Source organism: Neovison vison, chromosome 12 (assembly GCF_020171115.1).
Source record: "Neovison vison isolate M4711 chromosome 12, ASM_NN_V1, whole genome shotgun sequence".
NCBI lineage: Eukaryota > Metazoa > Chordata > Mammalia > Carnivora > Mustelidae > Neogale > Neogale vison.
Genome location: NC_058102.1, coordinates 14,382,609 through 14,407,471, shown reverse-complemented (window position 1 = coordinate 14,407,471; position 24,863 = coordinate 14,382,609). Strand labels below are relative to the sequence as shown.

The 24,863-nt window shown below is 45.3% G+C and overlaps 1 protein-coding gene across 3 annotated transcripts in view; it reads right to left on the bottom strand.

The window, feature by feature from the left end:
* Positions 1-24,863, bottom strand: part of SYN3 (synapsin III) — a 458,389-nt gene that overhangs the window by 55,273 nt on the left and 378,253 nt on the right. For all 3 annotated transcript variants that reach the window (XR_006381392.1, XM_044228488.1, XM_044228489.1), the window contains exon 7: positions 17,659-17,721. Coding sequence is in view for 2 of the 3 variants with exons in the window: in XM_044228488.1 (XP_044084423.1) it covers positions 17,659-17,721 (63 nt within the window). In the remaining variant the exon portion in view is untranslated. The remainder of the gene's footprint in view (positions 1-17,658; positions 17,722-24,863) is intronic.

Below are 24,863 nucleotides of genomic sequence, written 5' to 3'. Positions count from 1 at the left end.
GTTACGGAAGAGAAAATTGAAGGTCCCTAAAGGGACGAGGTTGGTTCAAGTGGTGTAGCTTCTGGAAAGGAAAAAGAAGAGAGGAAAGCCTGGAAGGGAGGAAAGGGATTTTCCAAGTTAGGACTCTTGGGCCTCCATCCAGCATCTTTGCAGTAGGACAAAGGAATGTGTCCAAATCTCATTATTTCAGTGGGAAACCACATCACCATCATGGTGGGTGCCAGAAACATTTGAAGTAAACCCATGCCTGCGCCTATAAGAGCCAACATGCCTTGGCCCTGCTGACCTCTCTGACCTCATCTCCTGTCACCTGACTCCTGACTCTTTCAGTTCCTAGAACTTGCAGAACACAGGGCTGCCTCGCAGTCTTTGTACTTGTTATTCCCTCTGTCAGCAAAGCCCTTTCTCCAGATCATCACATAGCTGGCTCCTTCTCATCTTGTCTGTTCTGTTGTCACCTCCTCATAGAGGCCTCTTTTGATCATCTGATCTAAAACAGCTCTTCCACTCCCCGGTCATACTCAATTACATCATCCTGGCTTGGTTCATGCATTTATCATGGTCTCAAATTATCTTGTATTTGCCTATGCCCCCTACAAAAATATAAAGCTCTGAAAGAGTTGGTACTTGTCTCTTAGGTTCACTACAATATCCTTGGCTCCTTGCACATAGTAGGTATTTGGAAGCTATTTTCTGAATGGATAAATGAACGAATGGATGGTCACTGGGGACTCTTTTGACCTTAAGGGAGTGGTTTTCAAATTGGACACCATGGAGAAGCTTTGAGGGGCCCATTTTTGGGAGATGGGCCCATGCAAGGAGACCAGTTGGGTGGGGCTCTAGATCTTTTCCCTTCATCTTACTGGCTGCAGGGATATGATTTATATATTGAGTGTTTTCATCATCCATTGGAAAGAAGGCTCGGGGACCAAAGAACAAGGACAGGTCACTAGGGAGGAAGCCCTGGATGGAAGTTTGGGCTCTAGGCCTTCAACTTGATACTGGTGGGGGGGGGTTGTGAATGAGACACGGGGACGATATGGAGGGGTGATAGCTGGAAGAGCAGGGCATGGCCGACATATCATCTGGGGGTCCCAGGCGTGAGGACAGGGTCTTGGGGAGAGGGGTGACCTGATTCTAAGTTATCCTTCCAGCTGTCTCAGATCTTTGCCCCTGAGTCACAAACTAGTGATAGGCTTTTTGCTGAGGCCACAGCATTTTCCAGCCACAACTATAAACATAATGTTTGCCCCTGCCCTTACCAAGAAAGCAACAGCCTTGCTCTCCGTGGCCTCATTAAACGGGATTCTATTTTCAAAGCACATTTTGAGAACATTCTTATTTGCTGTTCCAGGTTCTCAGAGAGACAGCCCAAGAGACTCCGCTGATAAAATGACTCTGGGCACGACAGAGATGGGGAGATGCTGAAATGAATAGCAGCTTTGTTTATTTGGCATTGGAACAGGCGAGAGGATCTATATTAAAAAAGTAAATAAAGTTCCCCTTCTCTCCACAGAAAAAAACCCTTCTCTGGCCGCCCGGCCAGCCACACGATTTCCCTCGCAGAGCAGAACAAATGTGAGTAGATGGAGTTTAACTTCGGGAGAAGAAATGTAAAAAATAAAATAATTATGGGGTGGGCGTGGGATACAGCTTGAGAATGAGTAAGATTAAGAAGCAACTCAGATGCCTAATTAAAAAGCCAAAAATAAAAAGCAGCAGCAGACTGGGTATGGGTCTGGCGATATATATACACATTTATATATACACAGGGCTCCGAAATACTACTGGCTTCCCTTCTCAGCAGACTTGACCTGCATTTTCTTCCCGTGTTGGAGAGAAGATAATAAGGACTGGCTAGAGTGACGTTTTCCAAGCATGCCCCATGCGCCCAGCTCAGTGCAAAGTGGCATGTGCCCCCAAGCACAGATAGCATCCTTTTCCCACTGGCCTAGCTTCTCTGAGCTTCAGTGTTCCCACCTGCGAAATGAAGATCATCGTACTGCCCGCCTCTGAGCGCTTTTGTGACAATTGCACAGGACGAGCACAAAACCAGGGCCTGGCACCTCGCGGGGCCTGGGTGAATGGATCGTGATTATTCTTACGGTTGTTTGTTTCCATGGGTAACTCACACTCAAAATGTTGAAAACTGAGCTTATTATCTTCCCCATTAGGCCTGTCCTTGCTGATTTCACAAGGAATCATCATGTTCTCAATTTTCTTCTGCCCCAGCACCCAGTTGCTCACTGAGTTCTTCTAATTCTGCTTTTCCCATATCCCTTGATGACATCCTTATCTCATGGCTCACTGTCTTGGTTCCACCTGGTTCAAACCCGAATTTCTTCTCTGTACAGCTATGGTTTCTTCCTAACGGGTTCCAGGGAGCGCTAATTTCCCCCTCTTGGCCCCCCACTCCTCTCCTTTCTCACACTACTGCCTTACGAATCCTGCCTTAAGAACATGCCCATTCTTTGCTTCCAGGCCACCTGTGGCTCTCTCTCTCTCTCTTAGCTAGAAGATTAAGAGCAAATTGTAGAGTGCAACGTAAAGTTGGCCTTGTCCCCTCCCCAGCCTCACCTACCCTTCCAGGGTTCACTCTGGTCCAGAGCTCTGGGATACTTGCTTTGCATTAACATCACCTGGGACCAAAAAATGCCAGTGTCTGGGCCCTCAGACAGCCAGTCACAACAGAGTCTCTGGGGGTGGGCCCCAGGCAGGGGTATAATTTCAGAGCTTTCTGGGTGATTCTAAGGTGCTGCTAAGCTTGACAACCACTGTCCCCACCACACCCGACAGCTTGTGATACTCTCTTGGGCCTTTACCCCGTGTGTGTGTGTGTGTGTGTCTCCTGATGCCTGGAAAGCTTTTCTCAGCCGTATCCACCTGCAGTATTTGTCCCTATTGTTTGAGATGTAGCTAAAGCTCCTACTTCTAGGAAGTCTCCCTGGTTTCCCATGAAGATGCTCCCACTCCCCGACATTGCCCTCTATCATGACTTAATTAATTTCCCCCTCTGCCTTCATTCAGTTTTATCCAGATTCCCTTCTTAGTACTTGGCTGGTATTTCTGCTGTAAGGTTTGCTTCATTTGGCTTGGATTGCAGTCAGCTGTCTACATGATCTTCTATCACCTCTCTCCAGCATTCTGGCCTTATTTCCTGCCACTTGTCACCTCAAGCACTCACTGTAGCCCTGCAGGCCCTCTGCCCATTCCTGGACCACAAAGAGGCCCTGCCTCAGGGCCTTAGTATATGCTCTTCCCTCACAGTCATGTTCTTCCTCCATATGTACATAAGCTCATTCATTCCTTCCTTCACATGTCAACTCATAGAAAGCCTTCCTTACTCATATTTCCACCATGCTGTGTCTCTTATCCTGTTTCTTTTGTCCTCAGAGTCCTTCTCATCACTGACATATCACTGTTGTTTTTTGTTTATTCTTTCTTCGTCTGCCTCCCACCACTGGATGTAAGCTCCATGAGGACAGGGACTCTGTGGTGTTCATTACTGTATCTCCAGTGTCCAGAACAGTCCTTGGCATGTAGAAAGCACTCCATAAATATTTCTCAAAAAATGAATGAGTAAACATGCTGTGCTTTCCAGTGGACCAGGACTTTTTTTAAACCATGGGTTTGAAATAGGTCATGAAATAAATTTAATTGGTCACAACCAATATTTTATAAATGACAGACTGGAACAATACATATCAGAATGACTTGCACATAGAAAAGGCAAGTTTTATTCTTTGATACTTATAACAATATATAATTATATGGGAATCAGCTGGCAAGACAAAAATCTAGTACTTACAGTGGTTTACTACATGAATTTTTGGAAAAGTTTTGTACTAGACCAGGAGTCGGCAAACATTTTCTGTGAAAAGTACAATGATAAATATTTTAGGCTTTGCAGACCATAAAAACTATTCAACTCTGATGTTTTGTGAAAGCAGCCAGAGACAGTAACACACACAAGTGGACAGGGCTATGTTACAATAAAACTTTATTAACAAGACCAGGTCAGGGGTTGGATTTGGCTTGTGGGTGGTAGTTTGCTAAGCCTTGCTGCGGACTGTAGTCTAGTGTGAGCCCATGTGTTTTGTGTATAAATTCCCTGCATTCAGAAACCATGTCCTTTTCCACCTCAGGATCTTTTTAAAAATTTATTTATTTATTTTAAAAATTTTATTTACTTTATTTTTTTAAATAAAATTTTAATTCTGGTGTAGTTAACATACAGGGTTATTTTAATATCACCTCTGGATCTTAACCAAGAGTCCTCTATTCCAGAGTCTGGCCCACTCTTTGCACATAACAAATGTTCATAAATATTTGCCAAAATATTCAATAAACATTTACTGAGTCACCAACTCGGAACAGCTGGGCTCCAAATCTACTAGCATTTGTTGAATGACTACAAGAGCCTTTGGCCTTAAATTTTCAAAAGCCTCTGCCCCTCCGCCAATCCTTCCAAAGGCTGAGACCCAGAGCCCAAAGGGTGTCCTCTCCCCAGCTGGCTTGGGTCATGTGTTGCCAGGGGTCAGAAGGAGTGATGGGAAGTGATGGAAAAGGGGAGTCTTTGATGGACTGCTTAGGGAACTGCCCAATTATCGTGCTTATCAGTTCACTGGTTCCTTTCCTTTGCTCTTCCCCGTAATAAATCAAAGCTCCTTCTGTTGTTCTTGAGTTCCCAGGTCACTGATTCTTTTGCCTGCATGTTTATAGAGTTACAGTGTGACCATGAGATTGAATGGAAGGGAAGGGAGGACCCTGACAAATGTCAGCTCTGCAAGGCAACACCTCAGCTCCCCAGGCCCTCATGCATTGTGTAAGGTGAAGGAAGGGGCTTGCCAGGGCCTGGCGTGCTGTCCAGGGCCTGGCCTCAACCAGGAAGAGAGGTGGAGTCAGTGGGTCCAGCTCCCACACCCAGCAAGTTTATAACCCAGCAGAGGAAGCTGATTTGGTTCAGATTTGAAGATGCCCCAGAGCAGGGGTCTGCAAATTACAGCCTGAGGGCTATTGCCAGTTTTTGTGTAGCCCATGAGTTAAGAATAGTTTTTAAATGGCTGGGAGAAAAAAAAAAATCAAACAACGAGTGATATTCCATGAAAATGATATGAAATTGAAATTTCAGCGTCCATAAATTAAGTTGTATTGGAACAGGGCCATACTCATTCATGTACGTATTGTCTAGGGCTGCTTTCATCCTACAAAGCAGAATGGAGTAGATACCATAGACCATATGGCCTGAAAGTCTAAAATATTTACCATCTGGCTCTGTACGGAAAAAGCTTGCAGAGCCCTGACTAGCATGACTGGTTGACATGGACTAGCAGCACGGATATCACCTGGGAGTTTCTTAGCCTTGCATGTGGGCCCTCCCCCCACCCGGCCAAGGCCTAGTGAATCCGAATCTTCATTTTAGTAAGGTCTGCAAGTGATCTGTAAAAAGCTGAAAATGTAGGAGGCACTTTGGTTCTAGAGGGAGTGAATCAAAATCTTTTATGTATCTACAAATTTTTAAAAGTGCTTTATCTCAATTAGTCAGGATGAAAACCCCACACTCACTAGGGAGATCTACTGGGGCCATTGGACAGGTAAGAAAACAAAGACTCCAAGTTAAGCGTTCAACCAAAGTAACATACATGAGTGGCTGAACTGGGATTAGAACTTCTGGGTCTATTGCATACCCCATGGCCTTAACCATGAAACTTCATAGCCCTCTGGAAAGAGAGGGCACGCCCACACTCATGGTCTGAAGTTGGAGGCTCCCAATTGGTGTCCCAAGGGTATTCAGTGGCCAACAGATATGTTTAATTTGGCCTACATGTTGTTTTGAATATTTAAAAATTGGTTGCCAATATTTTAAAAATCAGGGGAGTTTATAAGAGACCCAGAGAATTGGCTTCATATGAAAGAATCAGATGATCAAGCTGTGTGGTGTCTCAGGGCTTTGTCCCGTTGGGGCTGAGTTGCGGTTGCCCGTGCAGGCTGGCCTGGCCTCTCTGGGTCCCTACAGTCTCCACCTGGCCTCTGACTCATTCTGGAGACTGCCCGGATGCAGTGGGCATCTGAGTTGGCACCCTCTGGCTGTGCAGACCAGCTGGGGATTACTGAGCATCTTCTTACAACGCTGAACCTGACACAGCAGGTCTGGGGACAGACCCAAGGGCCGCTGAGGCTGCCAGTCCTTCCGCAGAGCCCGCTTTGAGAAGCAAGGCTGTCAAGGAGCTCAGCCCTGTGTGATTTCCGGGCTATACACACTTGGTTCATCCCCTGGAGCATCTCAATAGGTGCTCTTGCTTCTGTTCCTCTATCCCTCGGGGTGGCTGGGGGCCCTTTTCAGTAGCTTCCAGCAGCCTTCTCCATCGACACCGCTGAATCCTCTAAATACAGCCATTTGCTATGAGTGTCATGACATGAGAAGGCCTGAACAGCACCCACTGCCCCACCACACGGCCTCCTCAGCACCTTCTGGCCTCGATCCTAGAGGATGGGGCATTGGTGTGGAGGTTTCTGGGAACCGGAGGCCAGGAGTGGAGGGAAGAGAACGAGCGTCTCATTTGTCCGGAGGCTTAGTAGAGACTGCTGAGAACCATGTTTAAGACATCCGCTCACCCTGCCCCAAACACACACACACACACACACACGAGCAACATGCACACGTGTGTGCACACACGTGTGCATACAGACATGCACACGCTCCAAAATGTAGCAAGCTCCCTGCTTACCTCCTTCCCCGGCTTTCCCTCACAAACAACCCTGCTGCCCTCCATAAGCAGTGGAGCCCGCTGACCCTAAATGGACCAACTTCCAAGAAGGCAGAGATGTGGCTCGTTTCCCTTCCAGGAAGATCAGAGGGAGGCTGCCCGGGGCTGGAGCCTCAGTGAGCTTCAGTGAGGCAGGCAGCCTCTGCTTGCTTCCAGACATTTCTTCTTTTGTCTGCCAACAGTAAGAAAGGGCTGCACCTGCACATTTTGGCTGAGGATGGCCTCCATGGACATGCAGGCTGTGCTCCCCATGGACCAGTCTGGAGGTGGCCCTCCCCTTGGCCCAGGTGCCAGCACTGGTGGAAAGAGCATGCAGCCTTCCCGGCATGCTGTGTGCAACTTTGGGCAAATCATTGTGTCTCCTTGATCTCTGTTTGCCTCATCTGAGAAATGGACACTATGGTAGCACTACCCACCTTAAAGGACGGCCAGAGTTTGACTAGGCCTCTGTTGTGGATGGGACTATCTAAGGCTGGGAAAAAAGCAAGGAGCCAGTACTCAGATTGTGGTAAACTACATGCGGCATTTCCCACCTCAACAGGCGACACGCGCACCTTCCTTTCTCTGAGGGACTTCTAAGGGGATGGCGGCCCAGGCCTTTGTTACATACAATACCAAGATGGGCCCATAGACATCACCAGGGAAACAGAGAAGAGAGAGAGATAAAAGGAAATCTTACTGTTTTTCAATGTCCGTCCGTTCAAAAATATTCTGCTTTTCATGGAAGAATTGTGTGGTGAGTGCACAAAAGCAGGTAATTGATTCTTTCCAGATCAGTCTGTTCCTGGGCTTCTGTCCCTTTTGACAAAATGGGTCTTGTGGGGCGTGGGGGTGCACACAGTCCTTGAAACCCTGTGCCAGGAGGAAGAGTTTTCTTTTTCTCCTTCTCATTGTCTTGCATCAGTGTCCTCGGTCTTGGCTTCGGGCCCAGGGTGAGATCAGTCCACCAGCCAAGAGCAGTTCATATGAAAAGGTCAGTGCTGGTCTCCAAGGTACTGACATGTTTTTTGGGTGGGCCCTGTGAAATTCTTTACAAATCAACTCTCCAATGAAGTTGGCAGGTCGCCTTATCAAGGGAAGAGATGATTCCACCAGCACGTTCCCAAGTGTCCCACACAGCCTGAAGCAAAGGGCGGAAGGACCTGCTGACCTTGATTCGAATCCTACTTCCAGCACTTACCCATGACCTTGGGCAAAGAAACACTTGGAACCTCTGCAAAGCTGGGATTGGAGATGTTGAAGGCATGTGTATCCTGGCTCAGGTGCTTAGAATTGCTAATACCCTCTCTCTCTTCCTTATTCTTCCTCCTGTCTCCTCTGCTTTGAGTGACCCCAGAGTAGTCGAGTAATTTGCTCAAGGTTATAACGCTGGCAAATGGCAGAGTCAAGATGAGAATGCAAGGAGGTCTAAGTTCAAAGCCCATATTCTCCCTCACTTACCTCCCCATCTCACATTTACTTTTAACACTTTTACTCACTATTCTTCTGAGCGATCAGGTGAGGAAAATCATGACACATAGCACTTATGTGTTTAAATGACTTGCTCAGGTGGATATTGCTGGCTTCTGAGGTGCGGGGCTGACAAGGAGAATCCATGTCTCCTGAACCTAGGCCAACCAAGAGCAATGCACGGGTGTGGGAATCGGCAGAGGAAGTGCCGCCATTAGAGATCTAAGCCTGAAGCCGTCCTAAGAAAAATGAGTGGATGGTCCAGGTGACTTTACCTTAAATATGACATCAGGGTAGATAGATCATAAAATGACTGTTTTAGTTTGCTTCTTAGAATTTTGGCATCCAAAGGAAGAAAGAGACCTTTAGGACTCTACAGAACCTGTAGTGTGTGTGTGTGCATGTGTGTGTGATGTACACACATATGTACAAATAACACACACACACACACGTACACACAGGTGCACAGAGTTGAACCTTGTTATCTGCAGTAGTCATGTTCTATAACATTGCAGCCAATACCGATTTAGTGAATACCGAACTATTGCTCCTAAGGGAAATACAGGGTTTCTGGAAGCCTCTGGTCACAGACATTTCCATCAACTGATCAATACATAACCTTGTTCTATGTGTGATTCCGTTTCAAGCCATCTTATTGAATATATATTGTTGGTTGATTAACATCGAACTAGTAGCCAACAGCACTATTACTCATGCCTGAACAAAGCTTATCTAACACTTTTTTTTTTTTCCTATAAGAAACATCACAGCCTTCTTGCACTTAGGATTTCTTGCACTAACAGCACTTCAGCTTCACACTTGTATGTGGGGTGGCATTTTAAACAATAAAATCAACACGAGAAAGTGCAAGAATGTGTAGTGTGGCTCTACATACAAGCCACACGGGAGAAAAGGACACTTGTTTATAGTATGAGAGCTGAAACAGGCGGAACATTGCCTTGCTGGACCTCAGCCGGGAATGTGCCCATTATTGGCTGCTTTGCGTATGTCTCTGAATAAACATGAAAGTGCTGTGAGTCAATTTGGGGACTACAAATAACAAATAAATTTCAGTGAATAGTTGAATTTGTATGGAATCCATGAATAATGAGAATGGGTGGTTTATATTGTGCTTGTAGAAAGGACAACCTCAGGCAAGAGGCTCTGAAAAGGAGAGCACAGGGCTCAAAATTTTCACTAACATGTAAAGGACTGATAGATCCTCCACTAAGGGTCCATTTTGCTCAAGAGAAGCAGAGAATACGTGAGGCCAGTGGTCATCTCAAGGGAGTGGTGGGTTGGTGAGAGAGGACGTGGGGGGAGGGAGGAGTTAAGAGGGAGGGTGGTGGGGTGGGTGAGGGTCCCTCCCTGTCCTACTTCACGGTCTGGCAGGGACCTTGAAAGCTGCGCCCCTGGGACACCTTGCTGGCTCGCTCCCCTCCCCTGCTCTCACCCAACTTGGCTTCTGCTGAACTCTCTGGCGGTCTCCCAGGTGCTGGGGAACCTTCTGGTTTCTTCATGGCTCCCCTGGGTTCCATTTGTCCATTTGCTCATTCCTCGTCCTCCCTCCTCCACTGCTGTGTTCCTGGGCCATGACTCCTACTTAAAGAGCAGATGATGCTGGGAAAAGCTCGCTGAATGAGTCAGTCCAAGAGATGATACCCGAGTCCAGGTTGCTCAGAGCTGATGACAGAAGCAGCCCTGACCCAGTGGGGTGTGCAAGATGCCTGGGCTGCTGGAAACATGGAGTTGAGGAGCATGCCACCTTGATACTCCAGCGCAGATACAGGGACACCTGAGCCCTGTCACTCACTACTCCAGGCTTAGAAGGACAGCAACCCTTGTGCATGCAGGGGAAAAGTTAGGATTTCCAGGTCTGGGCTTATCAGCCTGTGACCACGTCAGTGTCCTTCACCTCTGTGAGCTCAGGCACTGGAACTAGACTGTCTGGAGTCGGACACCAACTCCACCACCTACTCCCTCTGCCTCAGTTTCCTCATCTGTAAAGGGGGGGTTACCAACTCTATCTACCTCATGGGGTAGTTATAAAGATTGCACTCAATGAGTGAATGTATTTCAAGCACTTAGAATAGTGCCCGCACAGAGTAAACTCTATTTAAAAAAATATTTTATTATTACTTTGTTAAAATATTTATTTATTTATTTACAGAGACAGAGAGAGAGAGAGAGAGAAAGAGAGACAGTGAGAGAGGGAACACAGCAGGGGGAGTGGGAGAGGGAGAAGCAGGCTTCGTGTTGAGCAGGGAGCCTCATACGGGGCTCGATCCCAGGACCCTGAGATCATGACCTGACAGAAGCAGGCGCTCAACTGGCTGAGTCATCAGACACCCCCAGAGTAAACTCTATTAAGCATTAGGTTTTATTATTATTGTAGTTATTATGTTTTGTTATTATTACTACTCTTATCTCTAAAGTATGGGTTGGAGTCAGATAATCTCAAAGGTCTTTTCTTTCCCTTTCTGCTCTGTTATTGGGGATGCTCTCTTGATGTGTGGCCTCGGGCAAAACCTTCCCCTCTCTTGGGCCTCACGTTCTTATCTTCTAGATGAGGTGCCAGGACTCAAGCCCTGAGAGTCTGTGAATTTATGAAATAAGGCTAAGGCACCTCCCAGGGTGGAGTTAACTTGTTATTTTGGCCTCTCCTGGGGATGTTGCCCAGACAAGCAGTTAAGTAATCAGAATAACAGTTTATATTTGTAGTGGGTTTTTAAAGTTCCCATTCAGTGAATGTTTACCAGGCACTCTCCCAAGGCTCGAGTGATTTATTCTATCTTCATTACAACCCCAGGAGGGCGATATTGTCCCCATTTGGAGATGAGGAAATTGAGGCACAGAGATATTAAATAACATCCCCAAGGACACATGGCCAGGAAATGGTCAACCTAGACCCCAACCCCCAAACTTTAAATCCAGACACCATAAACGTTAACGACCCCCCATCCCAACTGGCAACTGGCCTTGAACTTGACTTCTAATCCTCTGATAGTAACATGATATTGTGCCATTCCTTTTAATGGACTGCTAGTACTATTGAAAATAACCACAGACTCTCATCATTGAAAGATACATAGAAGTGTCTCCAGGGTTTCTGTAACCTTTGGAAGGGTTACAGACCCCTGTGAGAAGCTGAAAGAAGCTATGGACCCTTTCCCACCCAGAAAGTTCGTATCATACCTGCACATAAACACACACACACATACCTCCCAAAAACATATACAGAGATTTGTCCCAATTTCAGGGGTTTCAAACATCTCAGGCTAAGAGCTCATGCAATGCTTAAATGGTCCTGAAACTTTCCAGTAAGTATGCATCTTTGCTCCAAATCTGCGTTGATGAGAACTTCTTCCCTAAATGACCATCTATTCCATTAATGTTCCCCTCCAACTCTTAGAAATTTGTTCCATTGACATATTGACATTTGTTCATTTCCTCCTAACTTTGGTCCCAGCTCTGCCTGCTAGATTTATTTCAAGTCCCACCACATCTGCCCATGACAATTCTCTACATTTCTGCAGAGGCTGCCGACACTATCCCTAGCAGATGCCTCTTTCCTTCGTTGCTCATTTAACCTTCCCTGGGACACACTGATTTGTCAATGGCTGTCTCAAACACCCAGAATGGATGTAGAGCCCAGAACCCAAAACAATCTCCTGGCCACAGACTGACCAGGGCAGCACAGGAGTGTCACTGTATTCTGGACATCAGATCTCCATGAATATATCCTAAGAGCAGATTCAATTTTTTAAGCCTTATTTTACTTTGAACTATAACACATATAGAGAGGATTGCATAGTCCAAAAAGAACAGTCCAACGAGGTATCTATCACAAAGTAAACATCCACATCCAGAACTAGAACTGCTCACTCCTGCCTCCTCCCCACGATCACTCCTTCATCCTCTACAAAGGCAACTTCTACTCTTTTTGGTAATAACATTTTTGTTTTCCTTAAACATTGTATCATCTAAATGCCTATCCCATTTCAAGCTATGGTTTTGTTTCCCTGGTTTTTGAGTTTCATATAAATGGAAACATTAAAATAGGGATTCTTTTGTATGTGACTTATTTCACTCAATGAAATACATGTATGGAAGGTATGTACATTGTTACTTATAACTGTAGTTTGTTCATTCTCATTGCTGGAAGTTTCCCACTTGTCTGAATATACTGTACTTTATTTATCTAATCTATTTTTAATGGATATGTGGGCAGTGCCTGGGTTCTGGCAATTTTTGAATGAGCTGCTATAAAAACACTGGTGAGCACACATGCATTTAGGCTAGCTAACCCTAGCAGAACTTTTGTGCAACCTTTCAGCGGATAATATCAACCCATCTTCCAAAGCAGTTTTATCGATTCACACTTTTAGTAGTTGTGTGTATGAGTTCCAGTTCTTCCATGTCCTTGCCAACGCTTAGCGTTATTCATCTTTTTAATTTTAGCTCTTTTGGTGGTTACAGAGTGGCATCTTGTTGTGGTTTTAATTTGCATTTCCCTAATGACTAATGTAGGTGAGCCCATTTTCATCTATTTATTGTATTTTTATGGATGAGAGGTTTTGGCAACTCCTTACTCATCTGACTCATCCCGAAGTTACAGCCAAATGGAATATAGTCTTTGACAGATGATGCTCCTTAGTCATATCTCCTTTATTGACTTCAAGTTTGGATTTTAGGTCCCCAGAGCATGTCTGAGCATTCTTCAAGTAATCTCTACACGCGTTGTGGAGCTCAAACTCATGACCCCGAGATCAAGTGTTGTGTGCTCCATCGTCTGAGCCAGCCAAGTGCCCCTGAACATTCTTAATACTCATGACAGCTAGTATTTATTGAGAGCCCACCATGTTCCAGGCACTGGATGCTTGACATGCATCATGTCTCCTAATCCTCACAACCGGCTTATGAGGTTGCTACTGTGATTATCTGCTTGTACATATGAAGAAACTGAAGGCGGGGGAGGCTACATAACTTAACTTGCTAGATTCAAATCAACACCCTGAGCCACTATAACACGCTGGCTCCCAAAGATGGAAACATTTGACTACATTTAAAAAAAAAACCTTTAAAAATGCTTAAAAACTAAATAATAAAATGGACATGTAACTGTCAAATGGAGAAATAGAGTTGCAAAGTAAGACAAGTGTTTAATATGGAAAGAGTTCTTACAAACTAATAAGAGGACACAATAAAAAAATGGACAAAGATTTCTGTGGTCAGCTAAGTCTGGGGAATTCAGCACATCTTTCACATTCTTTTCCCCCAACAGTGTATCTAAGCAAATTCATGACTCTTAAGTTCCACGCTAAAAACTTACTTTAGAAAGGGGAATCCTCTTACACTGTTGGTGGGAATGCAAGGTGGTACATCTACTCTGGAAAACAGTATGGAGGTTCCTAAAAAGTTGAAAATAGAGCTATTCTATGACCCAAGAACTGCACTACAAGGTATTTACTCCAAAGATAAAAATGTAGTGATTTGAAGGGGCACTTGTCTCCTAATGTTTGTAGCAGCAATGTCCACAATAGCCAAACTATGGAAAGAGCCCAAATGTCCATTGACAGATGAATGGATAAAGAAGATGTGGTATATATATACAATGGAATACAGAAAAAAAAAATGAAATCTTGCCATTTCAAAGACATGGATGGAACTAGAGGGTATTATGCTAAGTGAAATAAGTCAATCAGAGAAAGACATTTATCATATAATCTTATTCCTTTGTGGAATTTAAAAAACAAAACAGAAGATCATAGGAAAAGGGAGGGAAAAATAAAACAAGATGAAATCAGAGAGGGAGACAAACTATAGGAGACTCTAAATCATAGGAAACAAACTGAGGGTTGCTGTTGGGGGGATGGGGTAACAGGGGGATGGGGATTAAGGAGGGCATGTTATATAATGAGCACTTGGTGTTATGTAAGACTGATGAATCACTGAGCTCTACCTCGGAAACTAATAATACCTATATATTAATTACGTGAATGTAAATAAAAAATAAAAAAGATATTAAAAAGAATAAAATAAAAACTTACACAGCATTTTCCAAACCTATTTGAACAACATAGGCTTTAGCATCTGAATAATTACAATGCTTTGAACAGACTTTGAAGCCTGTTGAACTCTATAATAACCACTGCTTCCTCTAGTTTCTGGACTGGTAAGAGTTTCAACAAAGGAAATGAAATTAGTTTTGTCCCTGGTTTCTCAACCTAGACACTATTGACATTTTGGGCTGTGTAATTCTTTGTTGTGGGATTGGCTCAGGCACTGTGGGCTGTTCCCAGCAGCATCCCTGGTCTCCACTCAGTAGATACCAGATGCCAGTAGGACCAACCCCACCCCCAGTTGTGATAACCAAAATTGCCCGGTGGAGGCAGAATTCTCCTCCCCCTATGAGAACCATTGGTCTAGCCTGACTGATTTCTAAACAACCCATGATCCTCCACATGATAACCTCTTACCTAAGTGCCCCCAAACTACATAGCGTCTCACTATATTTTGATTTCTGTGTCTTGTGACAGCCTCTATTCTTTGTTAAGAGAGTATCAGCCCATCTCTTTGGCTCTTTGGATCTTTCTTGTTTGCTAGAACTCCTTCTACCTCAAGGCACAGCAAACCATGCGCAGTTCCCCAGACATGGAACTTCTTTCCACTCTCCTATCCTCTAGGTGGAATTAAGCTCTTTTCTTCAATCCCCATACTCACTGCACACCCTCCTAATTAGACCCGTGACACACATTATACCTATTTACGTGCCTGTCTCCTCAATTCCTTGACAGCAGAAACTGGGTCCTATTTATCTTCTGGTTCTCAGCACCATGTAGGCACTATTCAATATATACAAACACAAGAGCAAAATATAAATGATGATGGCAGCAGGAACCTAGGTAGATTTCCACCAACACTGAGTCCACTGGCATCCTCTTCACCAGTTTCCTCCTAGGAATGTTCTCTTTGCTGGTCTCCAGGAAGACCATCTTCCCTCTTGAGAGAAGTAGAAGTACCATGGAAGGTACCAATTTTGTTTTTCTCCCTCTCAGACATGAATATGACATCATCTGCTCAGTTGGCATGCCCAGGCCATTCCCGATAGTTTTCTCATCGCATACTGAAGGAGAAGAGCCCTTTTCCCTTGATGTCAGCATTTCTGCAAACCTCAGTTTATTCTAGCCAGTGACACTTTTTATCCTTGGATATGTGTCCTCCTTTCCATGGAGGAGTCCCTGTCGGGCCAGAGTTTCTCAGAGCACCCCCTCCTCTGAGCATTGCTTCAGTCTCTCTAAGTATCTCCTGTCTGGGATCATTTGAAGCTTGGGATACAGAATTTAATTCTTGGGAACACTTTACGAGAGTTGTCCAAGATGGCGGCAGTGGGCGGAAAGAAAAGGATGGGTTTGAGCAACGTTAACAAAGGCAAGTGAAAAGACCTGACAACCTATTAGACATAGAGTGGGGAGCCGACTCCCAGATTTTTGCTTTGAGACAATGGAGGGACTGGAGGTTCCTGCTGCAGAGACAGCCACAGGAGGAGGTGGAGGAGGAGGAAGGCGAGGAGGGAGAGAAGGCTATCTGGGACTGTTAGAGTCTGAGGTTTCCATGGGAGACCAGCGGGACATGTAGAGGAGGGAACTGGATTTAAGAGCTGAGGCTCTGGATGAGAAATCCAACCCGGGGACTATTGGCACACAGGTGACCTTAGGAGCTGAGAGTGCAGATAAGTGCACGTTAAAGATGGTGCAGCAAGAAAACAACATGAAGGAGACTATGAAGAACTGGTGGAGACAGGAAAGCCAGGAGAGGAGCATGAGTTAAAGGCCACTGGAGAAGGAGTTTTGGGCGGAAGGGAAAACCAGCAGCTTTAAGAGATACAGGAAGGTCAGCTCCCATGAGGACGGTAAAGTGCCTGCTAATTCAGCAGCAAAGGGTCACTGAGGACTAAGGCAAGTGCTGTGCCAGAGCCCAGGGGCAGAGGTGCAGGAGGGCTTATGGGGAGGGGCTGCAGGGACACAGACACAGCAACATGTCTAAAGAAGGAGTCCCTCATCCATCCACTCACCCAACAAGCCGAGGGGCTACTGGCCCCCAGGGATATGGCAGTGGGCAAATAGGCAAGACCCCTGCCCTCACAGTGTGCCCTTTCAGGAAGAAGTATTTTAGAGGGAGGATTTCTTCTATAGACAGTTTTTAGAATCATCACCCTTTGACAGAGAAGGTCAAGAGAGGTCAGATGGCAACTTGTTCAAGTTCACATGAATGTCAGAGCTGTGGGTCGTGCCCTGACCTGTCTGGCCCTTTGCCGCCTGAAGGGGATGAAGTTTAGGTGGGAGCAGATGACACAGAAGGTATTAGAGAGTGGGGAAGAATAAAGGTGCCAGGTGCAGGCTTATTTATGAGGGGGCTGGGCCTACTCAGATCATGGTTTCTATTTATTTGAGCCAGAGGTTTGAGAGGAGGCCTGTGGTGGCCCCCACGTTTCCCCACACTCCCACCCCTCTTATTTAGGAGTAAATCTCCCTTTCCTGTGGACATCCTGGTCCACATGGTTCGACTGGCTGTACTCACCTTCACATGCACTGGTTAGGGGATGGGCCCAGGAACCCGAGCAAGGCTGACCAGCCTTCCACTGTGGGGTTAATATAGAGATGCTGGAAAGAGCCATGGTCTTTCTTCTTCTGTGACAGTGAGCTTGGGGACCAGGGTAGGTCCCCAAGCCATCTTGACTATCTGAAGAAAACACCACGCAGAGATAAACAAGGTCTAGAAATACAGGAGACCAAGCTCTGATAGCATTGCTTGGCCTCCTGAAGCCAGCTCTGCGTAGACCTATCAAGAACTCCCCCAGACTTCCCAGTGGCTCGAACCAATGGATTCTTTTGCTTCCTGATTTGAGTTGCATTTCCACACTTGCAGCTGAAAGGACCTGACCAATTATGACAAATATATCAGCTGTGACTGTGTAACATATATAATTTACTCTTGCAGAAGCTAACTGACTCCAGGGCCTTCCTCCGCAGAGCCTTATGCGTTCACCTCCTTCTAGGTCCTGGCCCCGCAGGTGTGGTGGGGAGGTGAGTAAGACTGGAGTTTAGAGAGCCACCGTGGAAATGAGGATGGGAACAAAAGAATCAGCATCTAGCAACATTCGTTGCTCTGAATCCACAATCATAGGAAACAATTAGCTAGCAACTCCAGGCAGGGTTCAGTGGGTACAGACTGAGCTGGAGAGACACTCATGGTACAGGAGCTTGAGGGGGTTGGCAAGGGCGGGGGGAGGACAGGGTGCATCCTGCATCCTGGGCTCCTCCAACACTGTTCTGGGCTGTGGAGCCAAGGTGGGGCTGGCAGGGGACAGAGAGAGAGGGGAACAAGCAGGCTGGGGAGGCTGCATGGGTATGAATGTGAATCTAAAAGCTGCTTCTCATACCTTTCCCATTCCGGCGTGGGCGTGTCCCAGCTTGACCACCACAGGGAAGTGGGGCGCTGTGAGCTGTAAGAGACAAGAGGAAATCACTCATTAGCATCCCAGAGTATTGCCACCGAGAGACACTGGGCACCGCCTGTTCTGTAGAAAGATTCAGTCATCTGCTATTACCCGGAATCCCCACAAGAACGCTTTGACAGATGGTCATCCTGCTGCAGCTCCAATGCGCGAAATGCCAGCGATCTGGGCTTCCAAAAGAAGCCCTGAGCACTTAAAAGCAGCCTGCCTGGGGCACCCACCGAGAGACAGCAGGGAGGAACAAAGCGACTGGTTTTGCATCCTGGCTTCACCACTTGTGCAACCTTAGGCGAGTTTTACATGATCTGTGGCTCAGTTTGCTCACCTGTAACATGGGGACGATGAGTGTCCACCTCACAGGGTTGCTGCAAGGATCAAATAAATTATTACATGTGAAGCCTTTAGGTTGTAAGTACCCAATGAAGCACAGCTTTGTGACTCCCATCATGGTTCTGCCTTACATTATCCCTCAAAAAACCTTCACGTATCTTGAAACACACTCCCTCCCCCAAGCCCTCTCCAGACCACCCTATGAGGTTTCTTAATAGTGGTCATGCCGCCATGGGCGCAGACATGTATTGGCTGCACCCTGTTGGGCACTGTTCTGGGCAATCGCCATGTATCATCTCCCTTCGAGAGCCATGCTACTTGTCTCGCTGTTCCCTGTAGTGTCCTTAGCTCCAGGAACATGGCCTGGCCCAGAGAAGGTGCTTGGTAATGGAGTCTGTGCTTCATTCAACCAGTCCTCTCAGCAAGACCTAGGAGGCATGCATGCTTCTCTTTAGAGGAGGAGAGGGGCTCAAAAGATTAGGTGCTTACTCAGGACCATGGTCACTCAGCTGGGAAGTGAGGGCACCAGGCTCAAACTTAGGCTATGCATTTCCTCCCTTAACTGTTCATATGTTGTTTGAGATGAGTTTGCTTGGTATCTACAAGTCTACTTGGAGGTGCTTGAGGGTAAAAGTTTTCCCTTCTAATTATTTAGTAGTAACTTCAGTTCCCTTACTTGGATCTACCTGACCATGGGTAATCATGTTCCACTCTCTGTGCCATCTGTCCTTGGCCCTGGGTTGTCCCTGACAGTGCTGTCTGTACTGACTCTCTGGCTGCCTTGAGAGGAAGAAACTGGCTCTTCTCTCTTGGTGCCCAGAGTCTAGTCTGACATGGAGGTGCTGCTGTAGGTGCTTTGAAGGGTCTGCTGTGGGTCACGGAGTCATTCGATGGGCCTCATCTCATTGTACCCATGCAATGGCTCCATGAGGCAAGCAGGGAAGGTTTTTAATCACCATTTCACAAATAGGAACTCTGAGACTCAAGGTAGGTGCTGGGAAGGGTGGAACTGGGGCTTAAAGGTGGGCCTGTCAGACTCTAAGCCTGATGTGAAAGGTTTTCACTAAGATCTAGCTCAGGGCTTCCTATAGTAGATGTTGAATAAAAAAATTTCCCCCTTTTTGATGCTGATTTTTTAAAAAAGATTTATTTATCTGAGAGAAACAGAGAGAGAGAGAGAGAGAGTGAGAGAGAGAGAGAGCATGAGCACACAAGTGGGGGAGAGGAACAGAGGGAGAGACTCTTCAAACAGAGGCTCTGCTGAGTGCAGAGACTGACATGGGGCTCGATCCCATGACCCATGAGCTCATGACCAGAGCCTTAACCCAGAGTCAGATGCTCAAATGACTGAGTCACCCAGGCACCCCCAGGCTATAATTTATCATGTCTTGGTGCTTAGAGAGAACAAATGCATCTTTTAAAAAAGGCCAATATTTGATTTTGATTTCAAAAGCAGTATGTACTCACAATGTAAAAAGTTTGGAAAATGTAATAAAGTGTTATGCTGTTATTATACAGAAGACAATAAAGATCATCCTCAGACTTTCAACAGATTTATTATCTGTTGGGGTTTTTTTTTTGACATTTTATTTTACCTTTTTGGTAAATTTTATTTTTTCAGTGTTCTAAGATTCATTGCTTATGCAACACACCCAGTGCTCCATGCAATACGTGCCCTCCTTAATACTCACCACCAGGCTTACCTATTCCCCCTATTCCCCTCCCTTCCAAAATGGTCTTCTTTTTTTAAAATCCACATTTTTTTTCTTCCCATTTGTTCTACCTTGGGAGTGTACTGAATATCCACTTCTGCTTCCTGCTCTTTCCACTTACTGTTCTGTGCTAAGCATATTCCTGGTAGTGATTACTTGTCCATTTAATAGTTATTACAAAATATTTCACATATGAAAAAGATTTAAAGAGCATTATCATGGCCATCACCCCACTTAAGAAATAAACCACTGCCCACATAGATGAAGTCCCTGGTAGACTTTCTTACTGCACTCCCTTCTCTCGCACCCAGAGGTAATCATCATGATATGATTTTATTTATGGTATGTTTATTGTTGCCTCACACTTATTCATATTTTAAGTATTATTAACATATTTTAACTATATGATTCTCAAACAATATACAGTACACATGTTTAAACTTTATGTAGTGGTATCAAAACAAACTATTTTTGATGATCTTTTTAAGCACATTATATTTGTGAGATTCATGCATGCTCCTCTATATGGCTCCTCTATGTGGATTAGATTTTTACAGCTACATAGTATTTTAGTATATGAACACATTACCATTTGTCTACTTCCTGCTGATACACATTTAGGTGATTTCTATTTTTCCAATTAATGATACTAGTGCATCCCCCCTGCATGTGCAGGGGAGTTTCTCCAGGGCACATGCACAGGAGCAGAATTGTTAGGGCTAAGCAAGGCTCTTCTCAGTTTTGCCAGGTATTGCCAAATTTGCTCTCCAAAGTAGTTATACCGACTTACGCTCTCACAGGCAGGGAAAGAGCCCCCAACACCTGAGGTTGAAAGAACTAAACTTTACCAACCCAAGGGATGTGAAGTGGAATGAATGGGTGCACTTTCACCAAGTGGCTTTTGTTCCCCAGAAGAGTTGTCATACCCAGCCATTCACTAACAGACTCCGGACACCTCCAGCAGTCCAAGAACTGCCCAGGTCATTTCTGGGGCTTTATCTCTATCTCATTTCAAGCTGGAGCATGTGGGATGGGGGAATGGGTGTGCTCTGTCTTCCCCTCCACTTCTTCTGGCCTCATTATCTTCCCACATGCTGATGGGTACTGAAAAGAATGTGGGTGTTGGAGTTAAACTTATTCTCTAATCTGGGGCTAGATATAACCTTTTTAAAACTTAGTTCTTGGATCTGCAAAATGGGAATGATATTGCCTAGCTTACTTGATGGTTGTGGAAGAAGAAATGAAATAAGGAATGTCATACTGCTTAGCACCCAGGGGAGGTTCAAACTCAAAGTGTAAAGTAGGACTGAGGGGAGGAAGGAGCTGACACTAGTTCGTGGTAGTAAGGACAGAGGTGAAGAAAGGCTGGATGAAGGAGGAAGGAGAGCAGAGGTTGCTGCTTGGCAGTATGTGATAGTATGGCAGGGGGTGAAATGAAGTCCAACAAGGGAAATCTAAAGGAACTTAGCAATCATCTTGCCTAGCCCCCATGTTTCCATGTGGTGGGAAGTAGAATTTCTAGGAATGCTCCCCAAGGTGTCCCACTCTAATCGCTGGAGGCCGCAAATGTGATGAGATTGTTACACAAAGCCATATAAGGATTGTTTTATGTTATATGGCCCATGAATTTTATGACCCTAAAATATGGAGATATCTGGGAGGATCTAATCAAATCACATGAGACCCTAGGAGTGGAGTACCATCTCAGGCTGGTGGCAAAAGGGGGAAGCAGAGAGTCAAAGCAGGAGAGGGATTCAGCACACTATTCCTCCTTTGAGATGGGGGTACTTGAGAAGGAATGGGGGTAGCCTCCCGGAACCAAAGGTGGACCCTATCTGATAGCCAACAAGGAAATGGGGGCCGTAGGTGTACCTCACTGTAAAGAAATGAATTCTGTCCTTACAGGAATGACCTTGGAAAGGGATCTTGAGCTCTTGAGGAAAACACAATGTGCTGGCACTTCGATTTCAGCTTTATGAGACCCTAAGCAGAGCACCTTGACATGCCAGCTTGGACTTCTAATCTACAGATTTGTGGGATAATAAAGAGGTGTCCTTTTTTTTTACAGCTTAGTTTGTTAGAGCAGCAATAGGAAACTAATACATGTGTGTGTCCTCCTAGAAACTGAAGCGCAAAGAGTAAAAGTGATTGTTTTCATGCTCCACAATAGCAGAATGAGAAGTCAAGCCCATAAGTTTTAGGACACCTGGCTGACTCAGTCAGTTAAGTGTCTGACTCTTGATTTCAGTCCAGGTCATGATCTCAGGGTTATGAGATTGGGTCCTGCATTGGGTTCTGTTCTTGGTGGGTTTTCCTGCTTGAGATTCTCTCTTCCTTTCCCTCAGCACCTACCATCTCTAAAATAAAGAAAGAAAGAAAAAAAAATCTTAAAATAAAAAAGAAGTCAAGGTCATGAGTTTTGACTCTCAATCAAGCACTCTGTCTACCAAGGCACACTTCCCTGGGGACCATACGTGTATCTAGGGTACATAAATTCTTTCTTCTAATTATAACGATCCATACAATAATATTGAATCAAATGAATTCACTGATTGGAGTGAGAAGTACATGGCTGACACTGTGTTTTATGCTATGCAGGACACAGGAGATGGAGCCAAAATTTCTTGTTTTAGAGAGGTAGACTTCATGCCCAGTGTGGTCTAGTGCAGGGCAACTCACAAACCTAAGATCAAGACTTGAGCCGATAGCAAAAGTTGGACACATCACCGACTGAGACACACAGGTACCCTGGGAATAGCATTCTTTTTTTTTTTTTAGTTTTTTTTTTTAAGATTTTATTTATTTATTTAATAGAGAAAGATCACAAGTAGGCAAAGAGGCAAGCAGAGAGAGAGGAGGAAGCAGGCTCCCTGCTGAGCAGAGAGCCCGATGCGGGGCTTGATCCCAGGACCCTGAGATCATGACCTGAGCCAAAGGCAGAGTCTTTAACCCACTGAACCACCCAGGTGCCTTGGGAATAGCATTCTTTTTAGAACTGAATGGGAAGGCTCTAGGCTGGTATTGGAGAGAAGAAAGAGGCAATTTGGGCAGGTTCCTGGGGGCTTTCAAAGCTGAAGGCAAGAGTCTAGATCTCTCAGATGGGCAGTGGGGAAATAGTTCAGATCTGGAAAAGGAGAGTGACCTGCTTGCTGTAGGAGAGATAGATTATATTTGCAGACACTGACAAGCCACAGACCAATCTGGAATTGATTACAACTAAACCAAGTAGCACTGGTTGGGCCGGGGCTGGCCTGGGGATGGTGGAGAAAGTGGAGACACTCCCGAGTTTTTCTTTTCTCTCTTTTTTTAAAGTGATGCTTTAAAAAGTTGAAATAATAGAGTTCAAATGACCATAGAAATCCAAGATGAGGAATCTCCACAACCTCATCATCTAATCAAATCAGTATTTGTATTGGTCCATATTACTTTATAATCCCCATTTATATATCCAGTTAAAAAGTGGAATATTCTGCAATAGTCTTAGAGGTAGAATTTGACATCTATCTTCTCATTTAACATTATACCCTAAGTTTTTCCCTCCTATTTTGCCGTGGTCTTTTTAATTTTTCTTAGATTCCCTCCCCCACTCCACTGGGCTGGGGATCTCACCTGCCTGGTATGTCTAGTGCATACTTCTGCCCATTGCTTTTTATCCTTAATCTTTGCAAATATATATATATATATATATATATATATGGTTGAGGTTGCTGTTTGTTTTTTCTAAAATGGCTCTTCTCACTGAATATCAGGTCATGTACACTTCTTCTCCCACCTCAGTAGGTATACCCCTAACCCAATAGTTTTAAAGTTTGACAATATTCCACAGGACATGGGTGCTATAATTCTTTGGTCATTTCCCTATTAATAGACATTTGTGTAACATTCTGTATCTCTCTCTCTCTGCTACTACAAACAAGACTACCAAATATCTTTGCACAGGTATCCTTACAAAGAGGTGTCCTAATTGTAAGGACCTATTTAGCCAGAGGCTTCCATCAAGGTTAAAACAATAAGGTTGTTTAACCCTTAAACTATCCCTGCTCCCCCCAGAGGACTTACTTAAAAACAGTCCCAGAAACCAGCCCCAGGTAACAAAGCTCAAATACAAGGGTGTGTCAGGCCAGGTGGAGACATCCGATCAGTTGGGGGATGCATACTGTCTCCCTAATCACCAAGGAGTATGGGCCCCGCCCTTTGGGCACCTTTTGGGTGCCAATCCTAACCAAGGTGTGATAGGCTAGTTCAAATGTCTACTAGGGTAAATTGTAATTCAATTGGTCACCTAGCATCACTGTGGAGTTCCTCTGTGTGTTACAGTTTCATTGACCACTTGTGCCTGGCCAGGCCCAACCTCATGGCCTTTGCCCTTAAAAGCTAGTCTGTGAAACAGAGAAGGGTCGCTCTCTTTGTAAGAGGCACGGCCCTGGCCAGTCAGTTTGATTCTTGATGCCTGGCGTGAAATAAAGCTTTGCTTGACCTTCGCTTTATATCAGTCTCGCTCCTTTAATCACGGACCCATTTTGAGGGGGCATAACACTAATTCCTAGAGAGCAGCCCAAGAACTTTTCAAGGGGAAAATTGCCAGAATTTGAAGACATTCGGGTAGGTTTCTCAAGTGGTTTCTAAGGGCTCAGGAAATGAAAGTGGGTGCAGCCCACCATACAATCTCCCAGGCTAATGACAATGGCATTTCTGTAATAGCCAGGAATGGTACTGGGCACTCTACATATGACAGCACCGCACCTTCCTTTTCCCATGAGACAGGTAAGAGATCAGAGGCAAGCCATTTTCCCAAGGTCAGGCAGGTGAGGAATGGTGGAGCTTCTCTCCCCTTTCAAGCTCTTTCCCTTCCCTAGCTGTTCAACTGTGTTCCAAGGGCCAGTCCCATTTCCACTCATTTGCAACAGGCCAGCCCCTCCCCTAACACAGGTCACGGAGGACAAAAAACATCTTGTCGGCTATTTTCTCTCTTCTCTTCCCAACAATAGCTTTATTTAGTCCCCTTGGGGATGGGAGGCCGCACCAGCCTCTGGCAGGCTCCTTGTCCCTGCTCACATGCCCCGGGGGCCCCAGAGTTCAGCACTGCCC